At 45.8% G+C, this 24406-nt stretch overlaps 2 protein-coding genes across 10 annotated transcripts in view; one reads left to right on the top strand and one right to left on the bottom strand.

Annotated features, from left to right (window-relative positions):
• Nucleotides 1-21026, top strand: part of EML6 (echinoderm microtubule associated protein like 6) — a 285579-nt gene extending 264553 nt beyond the window's left edge. For all 3 annotated transcript variants that reach the window (XM_021087539.1, XM_021087538.1, XM_021087537.1), the window contains 12 exons: nucleotides 438-536; nucleotides 1492-1665; nucleotides 6345-6553; nucleotides 7358-7515; nucleotides 8546-8660; nucleotides 10733-10921; nucleotides 12466-12638; nucleotides 13038-13200; nucleotides 14970-15073; nucleotides 15737-15890; nucleotides 16291-16391; nucleotides 18278-21026. In XM_021087539.1, the coding sequence (XP_020943198.1) occupies nucleotides 438-536; nucleotides 1492-1665; nucleotides 6345-6553; nucleotides 7358-7515; nucleotides 8546-8660; nucleotides 10733-10921; nucleotides 12466-12638; nucleotides 13038-13200; nucleotides 14970-15073; nucleotides 15737-15890; nucleotides 16291-16391; nucleotides 18278-18302 (1664 nt within the window). In that variant the 3' untranslated portion in view covers nucleotides 18303-21026. The remainder of the gene's footprint in view (nucleotides 1-437; nucleotides 537-1491; nucleotides 1666-6344; nucleotides 6554-7357; nucleotides 7516-8545; nucleotides 8661-10732; nucleotides 10922-12465; nucleotides 12639-13037; nucleotides 13201-14969; nucleotides 15074-15736; nucleotides 15891-16290; nucleotides 16392-18277) is intronic.
• The window catches only part of RTN4 (reticulon 4), a 72105-nt gene continuing 68085 nt past the window's right edge, over nucleotides 20387-24406 (bottom strand). For all 7 annotated transcript variants that reach the window (XM_005662540.3, XM_005662541.3, XM_005662544.1 and 4 more), the window contains 4 exon segments: nucleotides 22872-22941; nucleotides 22313-22359; nucleotides 21786-21844; nucleotides 20387-21371 (listed from right to left, as the gene is read on the bottom strand). In XM_005662540.3, the coding sequence (XP_005662597.1) occupies nucleotides 21329-21371; nucleotides 21786-21844; nucleotides 22313-22359; nucleotides 22872-22941 (219 nt within the window). In that variant the 3' untranslated portion in view covers nucleotides 20387-21328.

Here is a 24406-nt window from a genome sequence, read left to right as displayed (position 1 = left end):
CTCCAGTTTTTTCCTATTTAGTTCTTCCCTTTCCCATGAGTAGGTGGCTCCATTTTGCTCAGTAAAGTGCTACCTCCAGGCCGCCCCCCCACCCGCCCCGGGAAGACACTGCCCCGAACCCCCCTCCCCCCCGGGCCATCACGGGGGAGGAGGAAATGTTCTGGACTCCAGAAGTCTCAGCACTTGGGCTGTGCACTTCCAGGAAGCGGAAGGATTGAAGTGGAGCTGGCCTGTTAGGTAAGGATTAGATAATGGATACCAGCTCTCCTCTCAGTCCCGGAACAGAATATGTCGGTGTAAAAAGTGATCTCCCATCTCCCCAAGGGTGGTTCGGAAAGTGAGAATTTGGCTCTTTAAGCTGTGACTTTTACAAGGCATTTCCAAAGACTCCACGCAAAGCTTTGGGGCCCCCGCTCACCCTGGCCTGTCTCTCCTAGGGAGCCAGAGCTTCTACCTGGAGCACACAGACGACATCCTCTGCCTCACGGTGAACCAGCACCCCAAGTACCGAAACGTGGTGGCCACCAGCCAGATAGGTAGGCGGGTCCTGCAGCCGCCAAGGCTCTCCCCACTGAGCAGGGACACGACTTACTCGCTGTGTTGGGGAGGCCATGGGCTCAAAGATGTCTCCCTTGAGCTGATGCATTGGTGATTGGTGATTCTGAGGGACCGTAAGGTCAGACCAGAGCCTCGTCATCCACATCAATGGTGGCCTCTATCCCTGGGGACTTGTGAGAATAGTTTTTCAGAGGCCAGGTGTCGAGTGAAGAGCCCCGAGTCTGAGGCCTAGAGGTTGTGCTTGGCAAGGGTGCATCACAACATGTGTGCCTGCTCTTCTCACCCTAGGAAACTGCCAGTGACACGTGTGAATGGATTCACATTTGTGAAGAGTTGTTGTGTTGGTTTTCTTTTTTTAAACTTTGTCATTTCAAAGGCAGTTTTGACAGACATATCTTCCTGCTTGTTGTCATTGAACCCATGCCCATTTTTAAATTTAATTTGGAACTTTCTGATGCTGGTGTTGCATGCTTCACTCTGAGAAACATGACTTATTTTAGCTCTTGTTTCCCCTTGACGCTTCCTCATTGCCATTGCTCACCCAATGCAGGTGATATTACGGAGACCCCAGGTAAGGCTGTTCCATCCGTGAGTAGTTTGAATCTGCACAGCAAACCCATGTCAATGTACCACGTTTGCTGACTGTATCTGGCTGAGTTACAGATACAGCTCCTTGACCTCACCATTTTCCTTTGTATAAACTCCTCCTCAAGTGTGTGTGCTGGACCTAAAGGCCCCTAAGTCTCTACCTCTAGGAGCACAGCTGATTTCCCGTTGTCTCCCACCACTGGCCAGGCCAGACTAGAGACCTCTCAGCCCCCATCACTGTGATGCCCCTGAACCTGCCCTAAAGATGCTGTTAGGTGAGCGTCACCTTTGCCACGGTGCTGCCATTCTCCAGCCTTAGCCCTTCGTCATGCCTTCCACATTCAGGAACAACCCCTTCCATCCACGTGTGGGACGCCATGACCAAACACACCCTCTCCATGCTGCGGTGCTTCCACTCGAAAGGGGTGAATTACGTCAACTTCAGCGCGACTGGGAAGCTGCTGGTGTCGGTGGGCGTGGACCCAGAGCACACCATCACCGTCTGGCGCTGGCAGGAAGGTAAAGGAAGCACGCTTTCTGTCTCTCTGGAGGGGCTTGCTCATGGTGTGGGCTGGGCTCCAACCTAGATCTGCCTCCCTCCATGGCCCACCCTGGGCACCGCTGCCAGCTCAGCAGAAGCCAGGGCTCTTGGGATCCTGGAGAAGCTAGTCATCAGCCACTGCTGCATCCTTGTACCCCATGACCACTGAGGTCCTGGACTGGTTATTGAAGGGTCTTTGGGCACTTTGGGAGAGTGGCCCAATGCTGGCTGCCGTCCTCCTCCGAGAGAAGACAGCAGCCGCCTCCACATTTCTGTCCTTATCACCTTCCTACCCAAACTTGCATGTCCATCTGGTGACCCCTGGATGCTGCTGCAGCTTTGTCCCTCTGGTGGCCTTCTTACAGGAAATGGGATGGGCTTTTACCACCAGAGTCTCAGAAACACCTTTTTCTCATTACGTTTTAGCTTTTTTGAAATGAGGATTCACCTTATAATTAAGGTTTGCATTTAATGTACCAGGATTTCTTTCTTGGCCTCCCCTGACACACACACACACACACATACACACACACACACACACACACACACACACAGGCTGATACTAAATTTGCAGTCATCTTCGAGTCAAAGATGTGTAATCTTCTGTGTATATTCTCAGGTTGGCAAAAGCAGATCCAATTAGTGAAGACATTAATGAGGTCTGTCCCCAGCCGGGCAGCCTGTATCTAGGACACGCTGAGCCAGGCACGCACAGAGATGGCCATTCTCCAATCCAGGGCTCCTAGAGTCCCATTATCTTGCATCTTCCCATGGAGGGGCCATGAGAGAGGAGAGTAAATGAGCCCAGTGGGAGGAAAGCTCCAATCCCTCCTGAGCCTCCGTACAAGGAAAAGAGTCTGGGGACCTGCAGACGTTTATGATGAGGCTCATCCCATTTATCCGTTTGTCATTCTCTCTTTCATCATTATATTGTGTCCACATGGCCCATAATCTGTATCTTGGGGCTGCAGATCATTCCCTGTCATGTCAGATGGACGGCTGATAAACAGACTCAGCCCCAGATGAGAAACTGCTCTTACGTGATAGACTCATAGCATCTTAGAACTGAACGGACTAGAGAAGTCTTCCCGCCCTGTCGGGATCCATCCCACAGAGAAATCCCTTCACGCACAGCTCCCGACAGGCTGTCTTCATTCCCTCCTTGAATACTTTCAAGGATACATCCCACATCACTTCACACGACAGCCCACCCACGATTGAAAACCTCTTAAAAGCCCTTTCTTAGGTGAAGGTGTAACTTGTTTCATAAAGCCTTTCTTCTCTGGTACCAACTGTATTCACCAAGACCAAGTCTGTTCCTAGTTCCTTGAAAGAAAGTTAGCACATCCATCCTTCTGCACAGTGTTGTCTTTTTCACTTCAGGCTCACTTTCTCCATCTTCCCCATCTGTTCCTCTGGGCAGTACCTGCCCCTGCCTCCTCTTGCTCACCAAGGGCCCCTCTGACCTCCCAAGGGTGGATTGGTGGAGCCAGGACTTTTAAACAAGCTCCTAGGAAAAAGAGAAGACTTCTCCTTTGTGCCTTTCTCCCATTGTCTTTGCTGGACCCAGTGCCTGGGTCTGTACAGAAGGGTTCCGAGCCAGTGACGATACCTAACAGCCTGTCACCAACCCCCAGCTCTTCTGAACTGATGGGTGTAGTTTTTACCTTCACTTCAAGTCCTGCTCACAGATAAATAATGTGGTTTTGAGGGAAGTTTATACCATTTTTGTTATCATTAGAGTGTACTATTCATTTCTCATTTATCTTTAACAAACCGTCTTGTGGAGACTTCCTGTTGTAGCTCAGTGGGTTAAGAACCCAATGTAGTCTCTTTGAGGACGCAGGCTTGCTCCCTGGCCTTGCTCAGTGGGTTAAGGATGCAGCATTGCCACATGCTGCAGTGTAGGCTGCAGATGTGGCTTGGGTCCAGTGTTGCTGTGACTGTGGCATAGGTCAGCTGCTGCAGCAGCTGTGATTCGACACCTAGCCCAGAAACTTCCTTATACTGCAGGTACGGCTATAAAAGGGAAAAAAAACTATCTTGTGGAACCCTTGGGGGGCAGGGGTGTAGCAAATAAATGGAGTGAAAAATGAGCTTCATATATAAAATGCATATTTTCAGGTCCTAGATACTTGTATGAAATTTGTTCTGAGCAACCTAGAAGCCAAGGCAAAGAGGGAGATGGGCATCTCCCTGTTTAGAAATGTCCGTGAGATTAAAACAAGGAAAAGGCAAACAGTGGCTTAGAAAATATGTGCATCTTGTTTGAGTTTCCCCCATGACCACTGAAACTGATCCTCTTTCCATCTCCTTATGGTCCACTTAGATTGCTTCTTCAGCAATTCAGCTGTTCACATCCTTTTTCTACTGTGGTGAGAGGGTTGTTTGTCTTTTACTTATGCTTTGTAGGTCTTTATGATTTTTAATGTTAATCTTTGTCTTTAAAAGCATTGCAAATGTTTTCTCCCAGTCTGTGGTTGGTCTTTTAACTTATAGTATCCCTGGGGACAATGGGTTTTAAAACATCTAAGCCTCAGGTAGTGAGAGGTCTGTTCCAGTAAGTCAGGCAGTCCACCTGCAGGGAGAAAGTTACTGCCATGAAAGGTAACCTGGGGCTCCCCAGCCATTCCTGGAAAGGGATTTGGGAGGGAGTGTCTGAGGGATGGCTGCCAGCTTAACCTTGTTAAGAACCCACTACCACCACTCTAATGGAGAGCCACTTAAAAACAAATAAATACAAGTGATGGGAAAGGAAGAGGAAAAAATATGTGAGATTTTTGTGACAATAAAAATGTGACAATACAGGGAAATTAAGAGGGCGTTGGAAATAGACACTAAGAAAATGGAAAGAAAAGAATAGAAGCTTAAAGTAAACATTAAAAATTCCAGGGCTGGAAAATAATGAGATAAAAATAGATGGGGTTTAAAATACAGGATAAGACTAGAAGCCAAGAGATTTTAAAAGGAACTTAAAAAGTCATGATAATTACAGTTACTGCTTACAGAACCCTTACCACATCAAGCCTGTTCTAAGGGCTCCTTTATATCCATTCTTTTAATTGCCACAACGCCTTATAAATTGGAGACTCTTATTGTGCCCAGTTTACAAATGAGGAAACAGAGGCAAGGAGAGATGAAAATAACTTTTTCCAAAGTTGTTCTACAAATAAATGGTGGAGTCGGGGTTTGATGAAGACAAAGGTTAAATAAAACTCAGGAGGTAAATACATAGAACTACCATATGACCCAGCAATGCCATTCTTGGCATATAACTGGACAAAACTTTCCTTGAAAAAGACACATGCACCTGCATGTTCATTGCAGCACTATTCACAATAGCCAAGACATGGAAACAACCCAAATGTCCAACGACAGACGATTGGATTAGGAAGATGTGGTATATATACACAATGGAATACACTCAGCCATAAAAAAGAATGAAATAATGCCATTTGCAGCAACATGGATGGAACTAGAGACTCTCACACTGAGTGAAGTAAGTCAAAAAGAGAAAGACAAATACCATATGGTATCACTTACATCTGGAATCTAATATCCAGCACAAATGAACTTTTCCACAGAAAAGAAAATCATGGACTTGGAGAATAGACTTCTTATTGCTGAGGGGGAGGGGGAGGGAGTGAGGTGAATTGGGAGTTTGGGCTTGAGAGATACAAACTATTGCCTTTGGAATGGATTAGCAATGAGATCCTGCTATGTAGCACACGTGGATGGAAGGGGTCCAGTCACTTATGATGGAGCATGATAATGTGAGAAAATAGAATGTGTACATGTATGTGTAACTGGGTCACCATGCTGTATGGTAGAAAAAAAAAATTGCATTGGGGAAATATCTGTTAAATAATAATAATAATAATAACAACAACAATAACAAATAAATAGAATTGAAGGGGGGAAAAAAAACCCTAGGAGTTCCTGTCGTGGCTCATTGGCTAACAAATCTGACTAGGAACCATGGGGTTGCAGGTTCGTTCCCTGGCCTTGCTCAGTGGCTTAAGGATCCAGCATTGCCGTGAGCTGTAGTGTAGGTTGCAGATGCGGCTCGGATCCCACGCGGGAGTAGCCCAAGAAATGGCAAAAAAAAAAAAAAAAAAAAACCTAGCAATTACATATAAAAGGTAAAAATTTTCAACCAAAAAATCGTGAAAGTAAAAGGTTAGGTTATACATTACTTTTCCTTTTTAAAGAAATTAAAAGCAGAAGAATCTTAGTGAAAAAACAAAAACTGTCTAAAGGAATTTGTCTTGAGTGACACTGTTGCGGAGGGTTCAGCTTCCCGTGGGGGGAATTTTGCGTGAGGTTGGAGGCTGCAGGTGGCAAGGTAGGGGATACCTGGAAGCTTCTGTCTCCTGGGCCATCCTTTCCAGATGCCTGCATGTGGCTCTTGAGGATGGGGTAGGGTGGGGTGGGGTTTTGTGAGAAGCAGCTGCTGCTCTGGCGATTTCCCAGGCAGGGTCTCTTTCCCACCCTGGGAATCGTGTCTGAAGGGGGAGAGGCTGGGGAAGAAGAAGAAAGAGCAAATGAGCCCTGGGCCTTGCTGGGATGGAGCGACCTCGCTCCTGGGCAGCAGTCCCCGCTGCCTGGCCAGGGAGTGCAGGACCCCCCCCACCCCACCAACCTCTCACCCACACAGGTGCCAAGGTTGCCAGCCGAGGGGGCCACCTGGAGCGTATATTCGTGGTGGAATTTCGCCCCGACTCAGATACACAATTTGTGTCTGTGGGGGTCAAACACATGAAGTTCTGGACCCTGGCAGGCAGTGCCCTGCTTTACAAGAAAGGGGTCATCGGATCCATGGAGGCCGCCAAGATGCAGACAATGCTCTCCGTGGCCTTCGGTGCTGTGAGTTCCAGCAGAAGCTTGCTGAGAGAGGCCCTGAACCCCTGGGGTGGGCATTGGGGGTGGGTATATCCAAGAAGCTGTGAACAAGAAAACCCTTTCCACAGTTATCTCCTTTCTTGGCTTATTTGCAACCACTCTTCCCTTTCCTTAGCTCAGATGGATGAGTTGAGTATGTTTTCCCCAATTTCCCCCCTCAAATTACTAATTAGAAAAAAGCAGGACTCCCACCCATGGCTGGAGTTTGATTAGTGAGCTGACTTGCACGCCCGTCCGACTGGGCTAGATGGCCACAGAGGCTGTGGGGACATTCCCACCCCTGGACAGCACCCCTTTCCCCCAGCCTACTTGCACCACAAATCCTGACACACTTACTTCAGCTGTGCTCTGCCCCCAGGCAGTGCCAGCTCTCTTAGGACATTGTGGAACACAACCAGTTCTTGGTCCTCTGGGTGTGGATTTGCCCAACTTGCAGATGAGCCTAGGAGAGTATCCCCGTGGGCTGGAGTCCTGTCCTTCCCCTACAGTCACCTCACAAAATGAAATTCATTTAAAAGTGGAGCGGCCCTCAGTGGGGAAATCAGCTGTCCCCCAAACTAATTCAGTAGTATGAATTGCAAAGCTCAGGCATTTCCTTACAATACTCTCTGAGGTTGCCTAGAATGCTCTCGCCTTTGCTTGGTACAGGAGGACAATTTATGTTTATATTTCTCTAGCTCTGGTTCCCTAGCAGACAAGCTGGTGACTGGGAGGGGATGCTCTTAAGAGAGACGGTATCCCGTGTGCAAGGTGTCCCTTTGTTTACAGAACAACCTCACGTTCACGGGTGCCATCAATGGTGACGTCTATGTGTGGAAGGACCACTTCCTCATCCGGCTGGTGGCCAAGGCGCACACAGGCCCCGTCTTCACCATGTACACGACGCTTCGGGACGGACTCATAGTGACCGGCGGCAAGGAGCGGCCGTAAGTCAAAGCTCCCCCGGGAGCAGCTGGCCTCTTTTTATCATCCTGGGAGAAAGGGACAGAAAAGCATCTCCAACTTGGGGAAGATGCAGATTTTCACTCCCCCATCTTTGCTGCTTGAGGGAGAGGAGTCTGCTGTCTCTCCAAGAGGCCTGGGGTCAGAACCTTCAGAAGTCAGGGTTAGAGGTGGCGGCATGGTGATTAGAGGGCCCAGGGTCTTTAAACTTGAAGAGACCCAACTGACTACTGGTCCTCAAGTGTTCCTGTCCGTGAGTCTTCGGAGGAGGAAGAGAGGGGAGAGAGGAGGGGAGAGGCATCCGGTGGGGGTGGGGGGGCAGGATGATGTGAAAGCCAAGTGGGAAAATGGGAGAAACGCTTTACTTCATGTTTAAGCAATAAAAACCTAGCTTGATTTATTTTATTTTATTTTATTTAGTTTTGCTTTTTAGGGCTGTACCCACAACATATAGAAGTTTCCAGGCTAGGGGTCGAATCGGAGTGTAGCCACCAGCCTACATACAACCACAGCAACTCAGGATCCAAGCCACGTCTGTGACCTACACCATAGCTCGTGGCCACACCAGATCTTTCACCCACTGAGCGAGACCAGGGATCGAACCTGTGTCCTCATGGATACTGGTCGGGTTTGTTACTGCTGAGTCACGACAGGAACTCCCAGCTTGATTTTTTTTTTCAGATTGTGATTCTCTTTCCTCCCATGGTGGTAGCCTTTGAAACTATTTATGTATAACTGAATTACTTTGTTGTACAGCAGAAATTATCACAACCTTGGAAATGAACTGTAATTCAATAAAACTTTTAAAAATGAAAAAAAAAAAAAAGGAAGCATTCTAGGAAATCTGCAAATTCAAGGGGTGGTGGTGTGTCATCCGCAGGGGCCCAAGAAAGGGGCCACTATGGAGGGTCTGTCCTTTGGGGCCTGGGGATGGAGGCGGGAAGAGAGGAGAGTGGAGGATCTCAGGAGGTCTTAGGACGAGGGCTGATGTTCTGGGCTCTTGATCTTTTTCAGAACCAAAGAGGGAGGAGCTGTCAAACTGTGGGACCAGGAGATGAAGCGCTGTCGGGCCTTCCAGCTAGAGACGGGGCAGCTGGTGGAGTGTGTGCGTTCTGTGTGCCGCGGCAAGGTCAGCAGTGGGGCGGCCTTCTCCCCACCCCCGCCCCGCACTGCTCACAGTTGGTCCGGCACCATCCCTGCCGGACACTTGCCCTGTGCTGGATGGTTGAACCCTTAAAACAGGCCTCTAGGCTGTCACCTTGACTGCAGAGGAGAGGCAACTTGGTAGGGTCAGGCAGACCTGGGTGTGAACTGTGACTCACCCAGGAGAACTGGCTGTGTGACCTTGGGGGTGTTACTTAGCCTTCCTGTAGCCAGCCATCAAAAGTTGTGAGGACTGCATGCATCATATGTGCACAGGGCCTTTCATGATGCCTGGCCCACAGCCACAGTCAGCAGATGCTAGCTGTTGTTATTACAGACCATATTATTACAGGCACAGAAATACGAAGTAGTTTGCCCATGTCCGGGGTACATGGCCAGGAAGGGGGTGAGGAAGGACCAGCAAACTCTCTGACTTAAATCCACTGGTTTTCAAGTCAGGTCATACCTAGGCTGAGTAGCACATACAACTGTGCAGTTGGTTTTTGTTTTTTGGTTTTTGTTTTTATTTTTGTTTTTTTAACATGGATGCCCAGGCTCCCACCCAGAGCTGCAAAATCTCAGGGGTGTGGGGCCTTGACCTTGATGCATGTTTTCCTTTGTTCCTTTTCTTCTTCTTTTTTTAACTCCCCAGGTGAGTATGAGGCACTTGAAAACAAATCTCTCAACCTCTATTTGGTATCTTGTACTTGTGTTTTAGAACCGGTATCAGTAAGAATTTGCAATCTAGATGTTCTCCATTAACGAGGCAAGCCTGACTTGGAGTCTGCATAACTCAAAATTGAGAGTTTTGTTTTTAAATAGATACATGACTGGTGTCTGGAAGGGTATGACACCAGGAGATGAAGACAGGATGAGGCGCAGAACCTGGAAGTCATTAGGAGAGGGATTTTTGTTCAGTATGAGGAAGAACTCAGGAAGAGTTTGGGCTGTCTAGGAACAGAAATTGGCTGCCCTGCTCTGCAGTGAGCCTGTCCTGCTCTCTCCAGGAGAGACGAGATGATGGAGAACTCTGGTGGGGTTTGCCCCAAGACGGTGGAGGGAGAAAAGGCCAAGTGAGGGGCCACTTAAGGATGATGAATTAGTTGTTAAAAACAGAACACCTCCTGGCTCTTCCTATTTTAATACTAGTACCAGCAAAGGTACTTTCTCAAATTGCTCCAGTAGTGTTTTTTAAAATTATGTTATTTCATTTTATTTATTTATTTATTTTTGGGTTTTTTTTTAGGACCACACCTGAAGCGTATGGAGGTTCCCAGGCTAGAGGTCTAATCAGAGCTACAGCTGCCAGCCTACGCAAGAGCCACAGCAAGGAGGAATCTGAGCCGCATCTGCAACCTACACCACAACTCACAGCAATGCCGGACCCTTAACCCGCTGAGTGAGGCCAGGAATTGAACCTGTATCCTCATGGTTCCTAGTCGGATTCGTTTCTGCTGAGCCACGATGGGAACTCCAAAATTATTTATTTATTTTTAATTTTTTTTTTTTTAGGGCTGCACCCTTGGCATATGGAGGTTCCCAGGCTAGATGTCTAATCAGAGCTATAGCTGCCAGGCTACACTACAGCCACAGAAACTCAGGATCCAAACCTTGCCTGCAACCTACACCACGGCCCACGGCAATGCCGGATCCTTAACCCACTGAGCAAGGCCAGGGCTCGAACCCAAAACCTCATGGTTCCTAGTTGGATTCATTAACCATTGAGAGCCATGATGGGAACTCCTATTTTATTTTAAATTGTGATAAAACACAGCAAACCTAAGATGGACAATTTAACCTTTTTAAAGTGTACAATTCAGTGGTATCAAATACATTTCACATTGTCAGGCAACCATCCTTCCCGCCACAGAACATTTTTCATCTTGTAAAATGGAAATTCTGCATCTGTTAAACAGTAACTCCCTTTACCCCCTCCCTAAGCCCCTGGCAACCACTGTGGTACTTTCTGTCTATGAATCTGACTACTCTAGGGTACTTCATAGGAGTGGGATCCTACAGTATTCGTCTTTTTTTCTAATGGTGTTTTGATTACCACAGGGAAAAATTTTAGTGGGAACCAAGGATGGAGAAATAATAGAAGTGGGTGAAAAAAATGCTGCTTCCAACATCCTGATTGATGGACACATGGAAGGGGAGATCTGGGGCCTGGCCACACACCCCTCCAAGGACATCTTCATCTCTGCCAGCAACGACGGCACAGCCCGCATCTGGGACCTGGCCGATAAGGTGAGGGGCCCCCGCCGCCCAGGCTTCGATGCCCCAAGTGGGCCTCGGAGCAGTCACAGCCCAGAGTGAGGACAGGTCCAGCCAGGGTCAGGCCAGAGTTGGGGGTGGTGCTGGGTAGATCAGCCCCAGGGCAGCAGTTAAGGTAGAGAGACTGATAATAAAGGCAGCCCCAGTCACACACACCCAATCTGTATATATCTTTTAGTTGCATATCCACCTATGAATATTTATGGTAAAGAATAATCCAATTAAGATTGATTGCCCTCTGGTTATGGAAGAACCCACAGAACTGAAAAACAAAGAGATAAATCATGTCTTCCCTGGAAGGGAAGACCAAAAATGATTTAAAATGTCAAATGTTCCCAAGTGGAATATTTCAATCAAAATTGCAACAGGATTTCTCTTAGGGTTTGGAAAAAAAAATTTTTTTAATTTGTCTAGAGTGAAAATGTAAAATAGAAGAGAATAATCTGAGGGGGAAAAAAGATTAATGTTACCAAGCCTTAGCTGATATTTAAACAAGTACTGATGATTAAAAGACTTGGTTTCATTACAAAATGGCTAGTAAATATTTCATATTTTCAATGGATCAAGGAGCAAACATGGAAAAGTCCACATGTGGTTGTTATACCTCAGTTTATAATTATTTATTATATTTATTAATGCTCACTATATGCCAGATGCTTCATATACACTATCAGCAGTGCTTACAGCAACCTTGCAAGACCAGTTATTAATATCGGTTCTCTACACAAGGGAAAACAGAGAAAAAACGTAGCCAAACACACCCAGCTAGGGACAGAGCCAGGATTCGGGATCTGAACTAACACACACTGAAGCTCAAACACTTTCCCCTGAACAAGAGATTGGCAAGCTGCAGCCCCAGGGTCAAGCCTGCCTGCTGCCTGTTTCTGCAAAGTTAAGCCATGCTCTTTTGTTTATGGCTGTCCATGGCTGCGTTTGTGCTACTCTGGCAGAGCAGGGTGGTTGTAAAAGACTGTATTGACCCCAAAGCCTAAAAATATTTACTAACAAACCATTCACAGAAAAATTTCACCCACCCCACTACCCTAAACCATGTTATCTCCCAACCTGCTTAGTCAAGACTTACCGCCCATCTTGGCCACTCAGGGACATTTATAAGAAGCAACAGGTTTTGCAGTTCCGGTCGTGGCTCAGAGGTAATGAATCCAACTACTATCCATGAGGATTTGGGTTCGATCCCTGGCCTCACTCAGTGGGTTAAGGATCCAGCATTGCCATGAGCTGTGATGTACGTCACAGACATGGCTTGGATCTGGCATTGCTGTGGCTATAGCATAGGCTGGCAGGTGTAGCTCTGATTTGACCCCTAGCCTGGGAACTTCCATATGCCACGGGTGCGGGCCTAAAAAAGACAACAATAATAACAACAACAGCAAAAGAAGCAAGAGCCTTGGAGCCTCCCTAGAGGCGGCTGAGTGCTATGGCCTGGGTGCAGTAATTCCCCTGAGACCAGCCCAAGTGGCCAGGGGCTCAGGTGGCATTGCTTTGTGTCCATGTAGAAGCTACTCAACAAGGTGAACCTGGGCCATGCAGCCAGGTGTGCAGCCTACAGCCCTGACGGGGAGATGGTAGCCATTGGCATGAAGAACGGAGAGTTTGTCATCTTGTTGGTGAACAGCCTGAAAGTTTGGGGGAAGAAACGAGACCGGAAATCTGCCATCCAAGATATCAGGTACACAGCAGGTGGTCGGGGCAGGATGAGAAAGGGGTGCATTCTCCCTCACTGTGGGCGAGAATGAAGAACTCACTGAGAGAGCATCCCTTTCAGTGAGTCAGCCATGAAAGGAGACCCCTCACACACTAATTCTCCACAAGCTAAGCATGTGGTAAAAACTTCTTGTAAAACTCCTTCCGCAAAAGCCTGCATGCATCCATCTCCTTACTTCCACGGAGATCCAGAGAAGCTGTCAAATTCCTTAGACTGTAAGAGATGCTAACCACATATGAATCATGACGTGGGACCTCACTGCCTTTGAGTTTGGGGGGCCCAGCCCAGAGCAGACCTCATTCATGCCTGACCAGCCCCAAACAGCCCTCCTCATGGACCACACTCTTGGATTGCTTTTTCTAGAATCAGCCCAGACAGCAGATTCTTAGCCGTTGGTTCCTCTGAACACACAGTTGACTTCTATGACCTCACTCAGGGCACAAGTCTGAACCGCATTGGCTACTGCAAAGATATCCCCAGCTTTGTCATTCAGATGGATTTTTCTGCAGATGGCAGGTACATCCAGGTATGCTGCAGCTTTACTGAGATCAGGGGTGGGTAACCGATAGTAATAGTATTCCTAACAAGAGCTTACAAGACATCAGTGTCCTCTGTGCCAGTACTGTTACTTTTCTTCCTAGTTTATACATGAAGAAATAGAGGCTTAGAGAATTTAAGAAAGTTGAATGTTATTTAAAATAGTAGGAGTTCCTGTCATGGCGCACTGGAAATGAATCCAACTAGGAACCATGAGGTTGCGGGTTTGATTCCTGGCCTTGCTCAGTGGGTTAAGAATCCAGCATTGCTGTGAGCTGTGGTGTAGGTTATAGACATGGCTCAGATCCTGTGTTGCTGTGGCTGTGACGTAGGCTGCCAGCTGTAGCTCTGATTTGACTCCTAGCCTGGGAACCTCCATATGCCCCAGGTGCGACCCTAAAAAGAAAAAAAAATAGTAAAGAAAAAAAAATAGCACAGTTGTTCTTCAGTAGGAAAGCAGCAAACAAGTCTTAATCATCTTTTATCTTCCTCTCATCACCGTACCTTCAAAGCTGCCTATTTCCTAGTTCTCCAGGGCTGCACTGAAGCCTGTATTTCTGCTTATATTTACTCAATTCCAGACCCCACTGAGTATTGTGGTCCCTCCACAGTTAGGACCTGGACTCCAGGCAATGAGCTGGGAGTGACAACCCATCACTGGCCCTCGGGGGGACTGACAAGTGGGGCAGGATTAAGAGGGAGGGTCCCATAGGGGCAACTAGAGCTGAAAATGGAACAGTGACTTCTCCAGCAGTTTTGAACAAATATTATACACGCGTGCGCTAGAGTGAAGTTGGGTATTTGTTGTAAAAGGGGAGAGGACAAGTCCATTCATCAAGTGTTTGCCAGGCTTTTGGATGAATGAAATGGGCCTGGTCCCTACTCTCTGGCAGTTGCCTTGTCATGGAGAAGATGAGCATTAAACAGATCATTACAAAATATACATTTACTACAAACTGTGATGGTGCTGCCAAGGAAAAGTACAGTGCCCTGCGGAAGCATTTAACAGACCCTGGGTTTAGACTGAGTTCCTCTCCCCCGCAGTGATATTTAAGCTGAGGTCTGTAGGGTGTGTGGGAGTTAGCCAACAGAGGGGCGGGAGCGGGCCATCTGCACGAAGGCCCTGATGTGGGAAAGATCTCAGCTCTTTCCTGAACAGCAAGGAAATCTGGGGTGGCTAGGCTAGAGGCACCCCAGGGAGAGGGGGCTGGAGATGGAGGCAGCAGCTGTTTTCTAGAAGGTTCCCAGGGACGCTAGGATCAGGTCCTAGATACTTCAGAAATCATCTACATCAGCTGCTGTCCATGAGAAAACTTGCCTCAGCCCTGTACCAGTGGGCCTTGGTTCTCTGAAAACAGGGCTTCCCAAACCTGAGTGAGCATCAGAATCACCTGGAGGCTTTGTTAAAACACAGGTTGCTGGGCCCCAGCCTCAGCTGGTCTGATTGGGTAGGTCTCAGGTGGGGGACCCAAGAATGTGCATTTCTAATAAGTTTCCAGATGATGCTGATGCTGCTGGTCAAGGACCACACTTGGAGAACCACTGCCTTAGGACTTTGGAAAATTGTGAGAAAACACATGGGAAAATGCCCTGCATGTGTAACCTTTGCTGTGGCCTGACCACAGGCGTTGCAGCCTGGAGCTGAACTGGGGTTTGGTGAAAAGTCCTGGGGATGCAGGGTTTGGGAACAGTGCATTCAAAGGGGAGTCCCGTGGACTGGAAAGAAGGGTGATGGGCATGGCTGCCTCCCACTTGCAGGTGTCAACAGGAGCCTACAAGCGCCAGGTGCATGAGGTCCCCCTGGGGAAGCAGGTAACAGAAGCCATGGTCATTGAGAAGATCACTTGGGCCTCCTGGACAAGGTGACTGGAGCAAAACACTTCTGAGGAAAAGGTCACAAGGGAGACTTGTCCCAGGCTCAGCCCCCGAGTTTGTGTGCAACTGGGATGAGAAGCAGCTCAGAGACAAAGCTATCTGCCCTAGAGAGGGTGGGCTTGGGAGGCTTCTTCCTACCAGTTTGGGCCACTGGCTTTGATCTGACCTGGGCTTTTGAAAGGCCTCATCTCTCTTTGTGTGATTTATCCTACCCTTCTCCAACCCCAACCCCATCCAACCAGGTCAAAGGGAAACCATCTGCCAGCTCTTGGCCAGGCCCGTGCGGTCCACTGTGAGGCCTCTTCCGAGCAGCAGGAGGGAAAGGGAGGACTGGGACTGCCACGGAGCAGACTAAGCGCAGGGCCCCACCAAATCCAGGGGAAAGAGACCACCAACCCGGGAGCTTGGAGGACCCCCTCTCTTATCCCAAATCTACACATACTCAGAAGCACTGCAGGGAAGAGGGAGAGAATCAAAGTCAGAGCTCACTTTTCTTTTTAGGGTGAAAGGGACTAGGGCGGGGGAGAACAGTAGAAGCTTGGGCAGGTGTACAGAAGGGGACACAAGAGCCATAAGACCAGGCTGAATTTTCTTTCCATGCCTGGGAGACGAAGCCTCACACATCTAACCACCTCCTCCTCTTGGAACAGCATTCTGGGAGACGAAGTCATTGGTATCTGGCCCCGAAACGCAGACAAGGCTGATGTCAACTGTGCATGCGTGACCCATGCCGGGCTGAACATTGTCACAGGAGATGACTTTGGGCTGGTGAAGCTCTTTGATTTTCCATGCACAGAGAAATTCGTGAGTTTTCCTTTGAGTAACCCTCTGCAATGCCTACTGCCTCCAAGCTCTCTGACCTTCTGCAGGCTGCCGGACACTAGGGCCACATTTCCACGGCCATCTCGAATCTAGAACAAGAGGAATCTTGTCACAGACCTGGGGAGACTTGGCAACATCTAACCTCTTCCTCTCCCTCAGTAGGGGAAATCCTGGAAGCCGGGAGAAAGGGGTGGAGACAGAGTGGCCACAAGTGGGGCCAGAATGAGGCAGGAAGCCAGCGAAGGGCGGGCTGACAGATATCCAGACCAAACGGGAATTCCACGTGCAGGAAGGTCCTGGGAGGGGGGACCGAGCCCTGGAAGTGGCCTGTGGTCACTGAAGGAACAGGGACTCAGTTATCTCCTTTCATTTTTGCTCCCAGGCCAAACACAAACGTTACTTTGGTCACTCGGCTCACGTGACGAACATCCGTTTCTCTCATGATGACAAGTACGTGGTCAGCTCTGGAGGAGACGACTGCAGGTACCCACCTGACTGACCCACCTCTGGCCCCAGGCCTGGCCTTTACTCCCTCCTGGCCCCATCTCGGGTGTCAGCCCTCCCAGGGACCCAGCGAAGGGCTGATGTGGGATAGCAAATGGCAAACTCAGTGAGGCCCTTCCAAGTTCCTAGTCTCTGGTGACTCTCAACCCAAATCCTGATGGGCCTGTGTCCCCAGCATACCTGTGGTAATATTGGTGAGAAGCCAAGGGCACATCTTAGCTACTCTGATCATCGCTGGGTGGAGGGGCAGGTAGGTGAGACAGAGACCCAAGATAATTGACTTCAGTACGAGCTGTTGGACAGCCCACGGCGTCCACTATGAGCGGTCAGGTTAGAATGACCTTGATTCATAGGCCTTTTAATTCATAACTTCCAATTCCTCACCAGAGTTCTTAACACTATAACTAATCCATAACTGAAAGAAGTTTAGAAATAATATAGAGCTTCAGTCACCCTAAGAAACAACAGGGTATATGTTACCGCGTTCTACACATGAGATCAGATAAGGGGTGTTGGACCCAGTGCCAGTTAGTAGTAGGAGAACCTCAACCAGCTCTGAGGTCTCCTGAGCCAGGGCTACCTGCTGACTTTATACACTCCTCACTGTGAAAAAGGTGCCACTATTCTGAGGGGTGTGGCTAGTCTTCCAGGGTTTCACAAGGACCCCACCAGCCTACTCCAGAGGTGGCGTCAGCATTTCTGAGAAGACAGCTTGTTTCTGTGTCCCCACCAAGGGCATTTCTTATTTGAAATGTGGAGGAACCAGATAAGTCACTCAGCTTCTCCACATCTAACAGTTGAAGGGCTTTATCAAAACATGAACATTGGAGTTCCCGTTGTGGTCCAGTAGTTAACGAACCCATGAGGATGTACGTTCGATCCTTGGCTTTGCTCAGTGGGTTAAGGCTCTGGTGTTGCCATGAGCTGCAGTGTAGATCACAGACAAGGCTCAGATCTCATGGTTGCTGTGGCTGTGGTGTAGGACGGCAGCCTCAGACCCCTAGCTTGGGAACATCCATATGCCCACAGGTGCGGCCCTAACAAGACAAAAGACAAAAGACAAAAAAAAAAAAAAAGAATATTCGTTTTAGCCCAAGCATAACTCTTGGAGAGATCAAGAAGAAATGTGTGCATTGCAGGTATGTTTTAGTGGTCTGAGGTTATAGAAAAGGCACCTATAGAGAATTTCAACCCACTTATTACTCAAAAGGTTTGTGTAGAAAACTGTCCCACTATGCTTTGCGATGGCTAGCCTGGAGCACCCATCCCCAGTCTCCTGTTCCAACCACTGCTGACACTTAGGGCCCTGAGATAGTACTGATAGCCGCGCCCTGTGGGGCACAAACACCCATTCAAAGCAGCACCAGCCAAACAGTGAACAAGCCAGCAGCCGGAGACATAAGCACATCATCACCCCAGTGCAGCAGATACCAAGGGACTTTTGATTACTTTTAGGAAAGGCTTAGAAGTAATCTTTGCAGTGCAGGGCCCCTCTGTCTGTGCAGTCAGGGAGCCTACCGTGATCCCTGGCTCTGTGCTGAGCACTAGAAAGACTCTCCTACTCGAGTGCAGTTGATACAGCCTTTCCAATTGTAACAGGAGAGATAAGTGTCAAGTCAAGCTGCCAAAAGTCCTCCCATTCAGAAGGGACAGGCAGGCCACTGAAAGAGCCAAACCAGACAAAAAACAAGACCTTTAATTGGTAGCCAGATCTCTGCTTTTTTTTTTTTTTTTTGAAAATGAAATTGAAATGTTCAATGCATCCCCTGAACTTGACTCTGGAGCACTTGGCAAGGTCGTTTTATGTCACTTGACAAAAATCTGAGGTCCAGCCCTGCAAAATGACTATCTGTTCTGTTTTTCAGTGTATTTGTGTGGCGGTGTCTGTAAATGCCAGAATCCTCTCAACTTTACTGCTGCTGCCACCACCAGCCAACAACCACAGAGGCAGTGATGAGGCGTCTCCTGGACGCCAGCTGCTGGGAAAGACCTGCAGGCCGCACAAGCTCCAAGTGCTAGTGAAGTGGTGTGACTGCTCCCATCATGTGGAATCTCCAAAACTGTGATGCCAACAAGGAAGGTCAGTTCTCAAATGTTAAGACTGTTTGCCTCTGTTCCTGAGACTAAAAACTGTACGTACTAACTACACTGACAAAGAAATCCTGTTTGGTGATGTAGCCCACTGACAAAATTTAAAGCCTCAGTTACCCTAACCAATATGTAGCTTTTAATTTGCATCAAAACTTTTACAAAAGATGTTTTGCTATTATGTTTCTATATACTTTAAAAATGTTAATTTTTACAAAGAAGGAAGTTGAACAGGACAGCCTAAGTTAGATTCACTGAAATACTAGAAATATTATTCTCCACATTTAGCTTTCAAAACCAAATGAGCCATGTACAAACAAGTTGAGAAACTTAATTTTTTAACGTTTCATTTGCAGAGTTTTATATCCATTAAGTGCCTTTGAAAGCTTCCAGTTATGTGGGCTGCTGTCTCACCTCCCACAAATTATCTTTCTACATATGGTGCTAACACTTTACAACTGAGGAGGGCTACAGGACACTTAGCAGATTCCTGGTCTGTCACCCATGTCATGTGTTTAGGTCAAGGCTTCCTAAATAAAAGACATCGACTACCTGCTTGGGAAACAGTGGCTACTTGAAGTTGAGGGGCAAAAACACTTAAATTCAGGAGTAGGGGTGGGTGGGGAGAATGGGTTTTCATTATATTCAGTGCCAAACCTACAACATCCAAAACATTTCAGAGACTCAACAAACCTGTACTACAAAACAGAAGGGAAAAAAAAAAGGCTCAAGGAGGTGCAGGAGGAAGATGATTTATCTTGTTGAACCTAAAATGGTAATAAATGAGGTGACCTGAGGCTGCACTGGGTGTCCCACTCCTAGAGTGGGGTGGACTTGACTCCAGTGATTCACTTCAAGTGAACTGCACGGGTCAAGTCTGGATTTTAAACATCTCTGAAGAGCAAATTCCTAAGCCCAAGCAATATTTGATAAATCAAGATTTTAAGACAAAATCATCTAGCTTAGCATTCCTCAGAGTTGGCTGGATGACAGACGGTGACGTGGCCAACATTGGCGAGAAGGCATCCTAAACCACCTCAGTCATACTTGACGCCTGGCCCACACCGACGACAGGAGGGGCGGATGGCACGGGCTGGAAGGCAGGCGGGTGAGGGACTGTGACTCGAAGCATGTGCACACCACTTAGTCCTTCCAGTCAGTGATCTAAAAAATTCTGGACCCTAAGTTACTGGCTATTTGCAGTTGTCCGTTTAGAGGAAAAGTGAAAACGAAGCATTTTCAATTAAATAGACTAATATTTACCACAGAAGTGCTTCAGCATTCTAAATGGATTAGATCACTAAGCTAGTTTTATATGCCAATTTATTAATGCCTTACATTAATCCACTGATAGGTTGCTGGGCCCACAGTCAGAGTCCCTATGCAGCCCCAATTCTGTTTTCTGTAACCTTGTGGCTGGTGATGCTGAGTGATAACCAACCGTGTCTGCCTATATTATACCACTGACCTTTCACACAGATCGGATGTTGCATTGAAATAACAATGTGAAGAACAATAAACTGATCAATGACATGTAAATTTAAAGAGCAATAGTGTCTGTGTGTCAAAACTTCTTAAATCTGATTTGTAAGCATTTATATGGTATGATTTTATGTATGTTCATAAATCCTGCACTGTATTCTATATGTTAAAATATTGGTGCATGAATTTATTTTCAATTATTGAAGTATAAAAAATATATAATTTAAAAACATTTTGGTATGTGTCAAATAAATTTAATTATGTAAACATGTTCTTTTGTTTTCAAAGTACATGCAGATACACTCTGAGCATACAAGCCACCACACACTAATGGAAGCCAAAGCTCCCCTTTGTGTATACTTTTGATCAGCAGCAGGTTCGTGAAACCAAAATACCAAACATAGTTTAAGTCTATAAGCTTTATTGGTACTTTGCTTTTACAGTTCACAATGCATTCCACAGATTTAGTTCAATACAGCTTAAACCACAATTGTATAAATCATTTTATAGTTTCTTGCATAACAATGTTTGATATTTGCAAACAACATTTTCGGAAGCATTAGATTCAGTCCAGAGTTTGTGACAAAGTTAACTATAGTTAAGTCTGTGCGATGAAGTCTATGTTGAGGAGTTCTATTTGCATGGCGTCGTTTCATGTTTAAAACAGATGGTACTGCTCCTGGAAATATATGTCCTTTTTCTAGCTTATGTGCTTTGGAACTACACACATAAAACCAATGACTGAAATATCAAGCACTGTGGGGCAGCGGGAAGGAGAAGATCTAAGCTTTGTGAAACACTATATATAGAGATATATATATATAATCTATATTTACTTATATTGGCAATTAATATAACAGTAAAATTCACAATACACCTAGAACATACCAGAAAGGCAAGCTCTTTCATACCTGCTTTGGTGGTATGATCTCGTCTAAACATTTCATTTCAGAAAATCTGCATCAATCTACACAGACCATACACAGTGCACAAACTGTGAAAAGGGTTATTTTTTCAGCTCCACGTTCTCTGCAATTCCCAAAATACAGCAAGACTACCTGCAACAAAGTGTAATATACAGCTTTCTCAGATCTTTTTTTATTCACCAGTGCCTCATATAGGAAAAACAAAAATGATTACGGTTTAAATCCATACATAGCAGCTTACGATACTTAAGATGATGAACACATGGCAGTCAAGACAGGTCATTTTTCCTCAGACACTGCACTGCTAAAAATAAAGATCTGTGAAACTGCACTGCAATGTCAAGGTTTCATTCTTCCCTGACCCTCCCCCATGGAATCAAATGAACATCCCCTCTAGATAAACAAGTATTTCAGACTTTTTCATTCAGTTTTTCGCTTCAATCCAGGGATTTTCGCTTGGATTCTAAAAATGAAAAGGAGGGGGAAAAGGTCAATGTAAATATTTTGAATTTTAAGTATTTTGTTTTCTGCCTCAAAATGTCTGTCCTTCAAGAACTGCTTGTATATTGCCCACCTCATAGAAGAAATAAAATCCTACGCTGTCAAACTACAAGCTCTAATTTGCCACCCTGGCCTCACAAATTAGACTTACATAAAGCCTTAAATACATATAAGTAAACCTAAAAAATAATGATCCAAATGTTAGAAAAAAAAAATCTTTTGGCAACTCTATCACACTTTTAAGTCCGACTGACATTTCCTATTTGTTGTGCCTTGATATGAGAACACTGCACTGTTCTCAAAGTCCAGTGCACCTTATCCTTAGTAAAAAAAAAAGGAAAAAAAAAAAAAAAGGTTGCAGATTTTAAATACTTACTTAGCCATAGCATCTTTAACATTCTTATTTGCAAGTCCTAGATAATGATCAATCTGTGCCTAAAAGAGAGGCAGAGAGAAGTTAATGGAAAATTACCATTGCTAAAGAATCTAACAATTACTATGTTCTCACATATCGAAGGCTTAAGAAACCTCCACATTTCCCATTTTCATAAGGCTGTGGAAACTGACACTGATACATTTCTAAGTTCCACATAAGAGAGTAAGCTCTGTATTCTGAAATATGCAGTTTAATTAATTTATTTTGTCTTTTTGTCTATTTAGGGCCACATCCATGGCATATGGAGGTTCCCAGGCTAGGCGTCCGTAGCCACCGACCTACGCCAGAGCCAAAGCCAATGTGGGATCTGAGCCACGCCTGTGACCTACACCATAGCTCATGGCAACGCTGGATCCTTGACCCACTGAGCGAGGCCCGGGGTCGAACCTGAAACCTCATGGTTCCTAGTCGGATTTGTTAACCACTGAGCCACGATGGGAACTCCCTGAAATATGCAGTTTAATTACCTGATGCCGTTCATAAATAACGGGAACACTGAAGAGTGAAATCAGAGCTGAAAAAGGAAACACACAACCTTTAGAATAGACTGATATGATTTAGGGAACAAACACTACAAAGTCATCAAATTGGCAGCACTCCTAGGAGAGCTAGGAGTGTTCCTAAAGAATAAACACACACACAAGATCTCCTGGAAGCACCTGCTAATGGGCAGCCACTGCAGAGCAGTGAATTAACCAAAGGAGGCTACAGGAGCCATTCCTGGCTCCGAATCATATCACACAGACTTTATCAAATACAGGCATCCCTGGTTGGTTAGCTTTATGACTGCAACATCAACTAAGGCCACCCTGAGCAGGTTTCTCACTGCTGGATGGAGTAGTCTTCAGTAACTGAAGCAGCATTTCCATAAACAGTACCCATATCAGCAATTTATTTACAGAGACCAGTAACGTGCATCCTTTAGTTTTCCTACAATGTAAGAATATTCTTCACTGAAATGTCTCTAAGCTCCTTGCACACCATATTTTTTTACTCTGTATTTTTTCATTCATTTTGTAGACTTACCCAAAATCAGTAGTGTCAGACCATTGAACAAGGCACCAACATAGGTAAATACCCACATCAACACTGCAAACTATAAGAAAATAACATGAGATGATTAAAAACAGAATTCAAATAAAGTTTCTTAATTAAGCTTCCAAATAAAAGCATCCCATCTAAATGCCAAACTACTAGAGGTATTTTCCTTGGAGACTTGGTAAAGTAATACTAATATTTCACTTCTAAGTTTCCAGTCTCAATTTCAGGAATTTCAGAATTCTAATTAAAAGAACTAATGGATTCAATTCATTTTCTCTGGACTACACTACCAAATAGTTGATTCTATTTCCTCTGAGATCAGAAATTATACCAAAGGTACACCTTAATCCTCCAGCTCTTATATAGTATTTAACTTTGAAATGCTAACACTAGAAAGGTATTATGCAAATTAGCTATTAAAACTGATTTTAAAATACTAACAAGTGATTCAAGATCTATATGACGGAGTTCCCGTCGTGGCGCAGTGGTTAACGAATCCGACTAGGAACCATGAGGTTGCGGGTTCGGTCCCTGCCCTTGCTCAGTGGGTTAACGATCCGGCGTTGCCGTGAGCTGTGGTGTAGGTTGCAGACGCGGCTCGGATCCCGCGTTGCTGTGGCTCTGGCGTAGGCCGGTGGCTGCAGCTCCGAATCGACCCCTAGCCTGGGAACCTCCATATGCCGCGGGAGCGGCCCAAGAAATAGCAACAGCAACAACAACAAAAGACAAAAAAAAGAAAAGAAAAAAAAAAAAAAAAAGATCTATATGAGCTGAATTATTCAGACATTAAAATTTCAGACATCTGAATAATCAATAATGGCTCAAGGAGACTAGATTTCAGATTTATTTTATTAAGCATTTTATTAAGGATTAGAGGCACTGTCTCCCCAGTGATACATGGTTTAACAGTCAGTGAGGACTCCTCAAACTTTTATGCCTATTAATAAAAACTGTCCATTATTTAGGCACTGCCTTCTTTATTTAACACAGACTAATATAGTTCTTACTATATTAGTGCCAGGCACTGTGTTAAATGCTTTACAAGTATAACTCATTTATTTCTCTTAACAACTCTAGGACATAGGTTCTGCTATCATTACCACAGCAGATGCAGATACCAAAAAATAGAAAAGTTTAATAACTTGCCCGAGTTCAGACTATACTGTCATAGTTCACTGTCCCTCCAGGGACTGGGAACTGCGGTGAACTGACTAAACTCTATTTTAGTAATCCTGGTCTCAAAATTTGGTTTGCTTTTGTTTTAAATTGTCGAATACAGCAGTTTAGGAAAGGCCTCATTTCTAAAAAGTGATTCCATTTTGAGAACTTCTCCATACTCATGAATGGCTGGACAAGAGGATTTCAAAGTTTTCTTCCAGTTCTGAAACCTGGTGACATCATATAGTAAAAGACTCAATGACATGTTCAAAGCAGTTCTTAAAGACTTATAAACACAAAGTCCAGTCCGGCCTTTATTAAGTATTCATCATTAGGAGTTCCTTTGCTTCTCATTAAAAGCC

This window comes from Sus scrofa, chromosome 3, assembly GCF_000003025.6.
Source record: "Sus scrofa isolate TJ Tabasco breed Duroc chromosome 3, Sscrofa11.1, whole genome shotgun sequence".
NCBI classification, from domain to species: Eukaryota; Metazoa; Chordata; class Mammalia; order Artiodactyla; family Suidae; genus Sus; species Sus scrofa.
The sequence above is the reverse complement of the archived record's forward strand: the minus strand, read 5'-3'. Positions and strand labels throughout refer to the sequence as shown.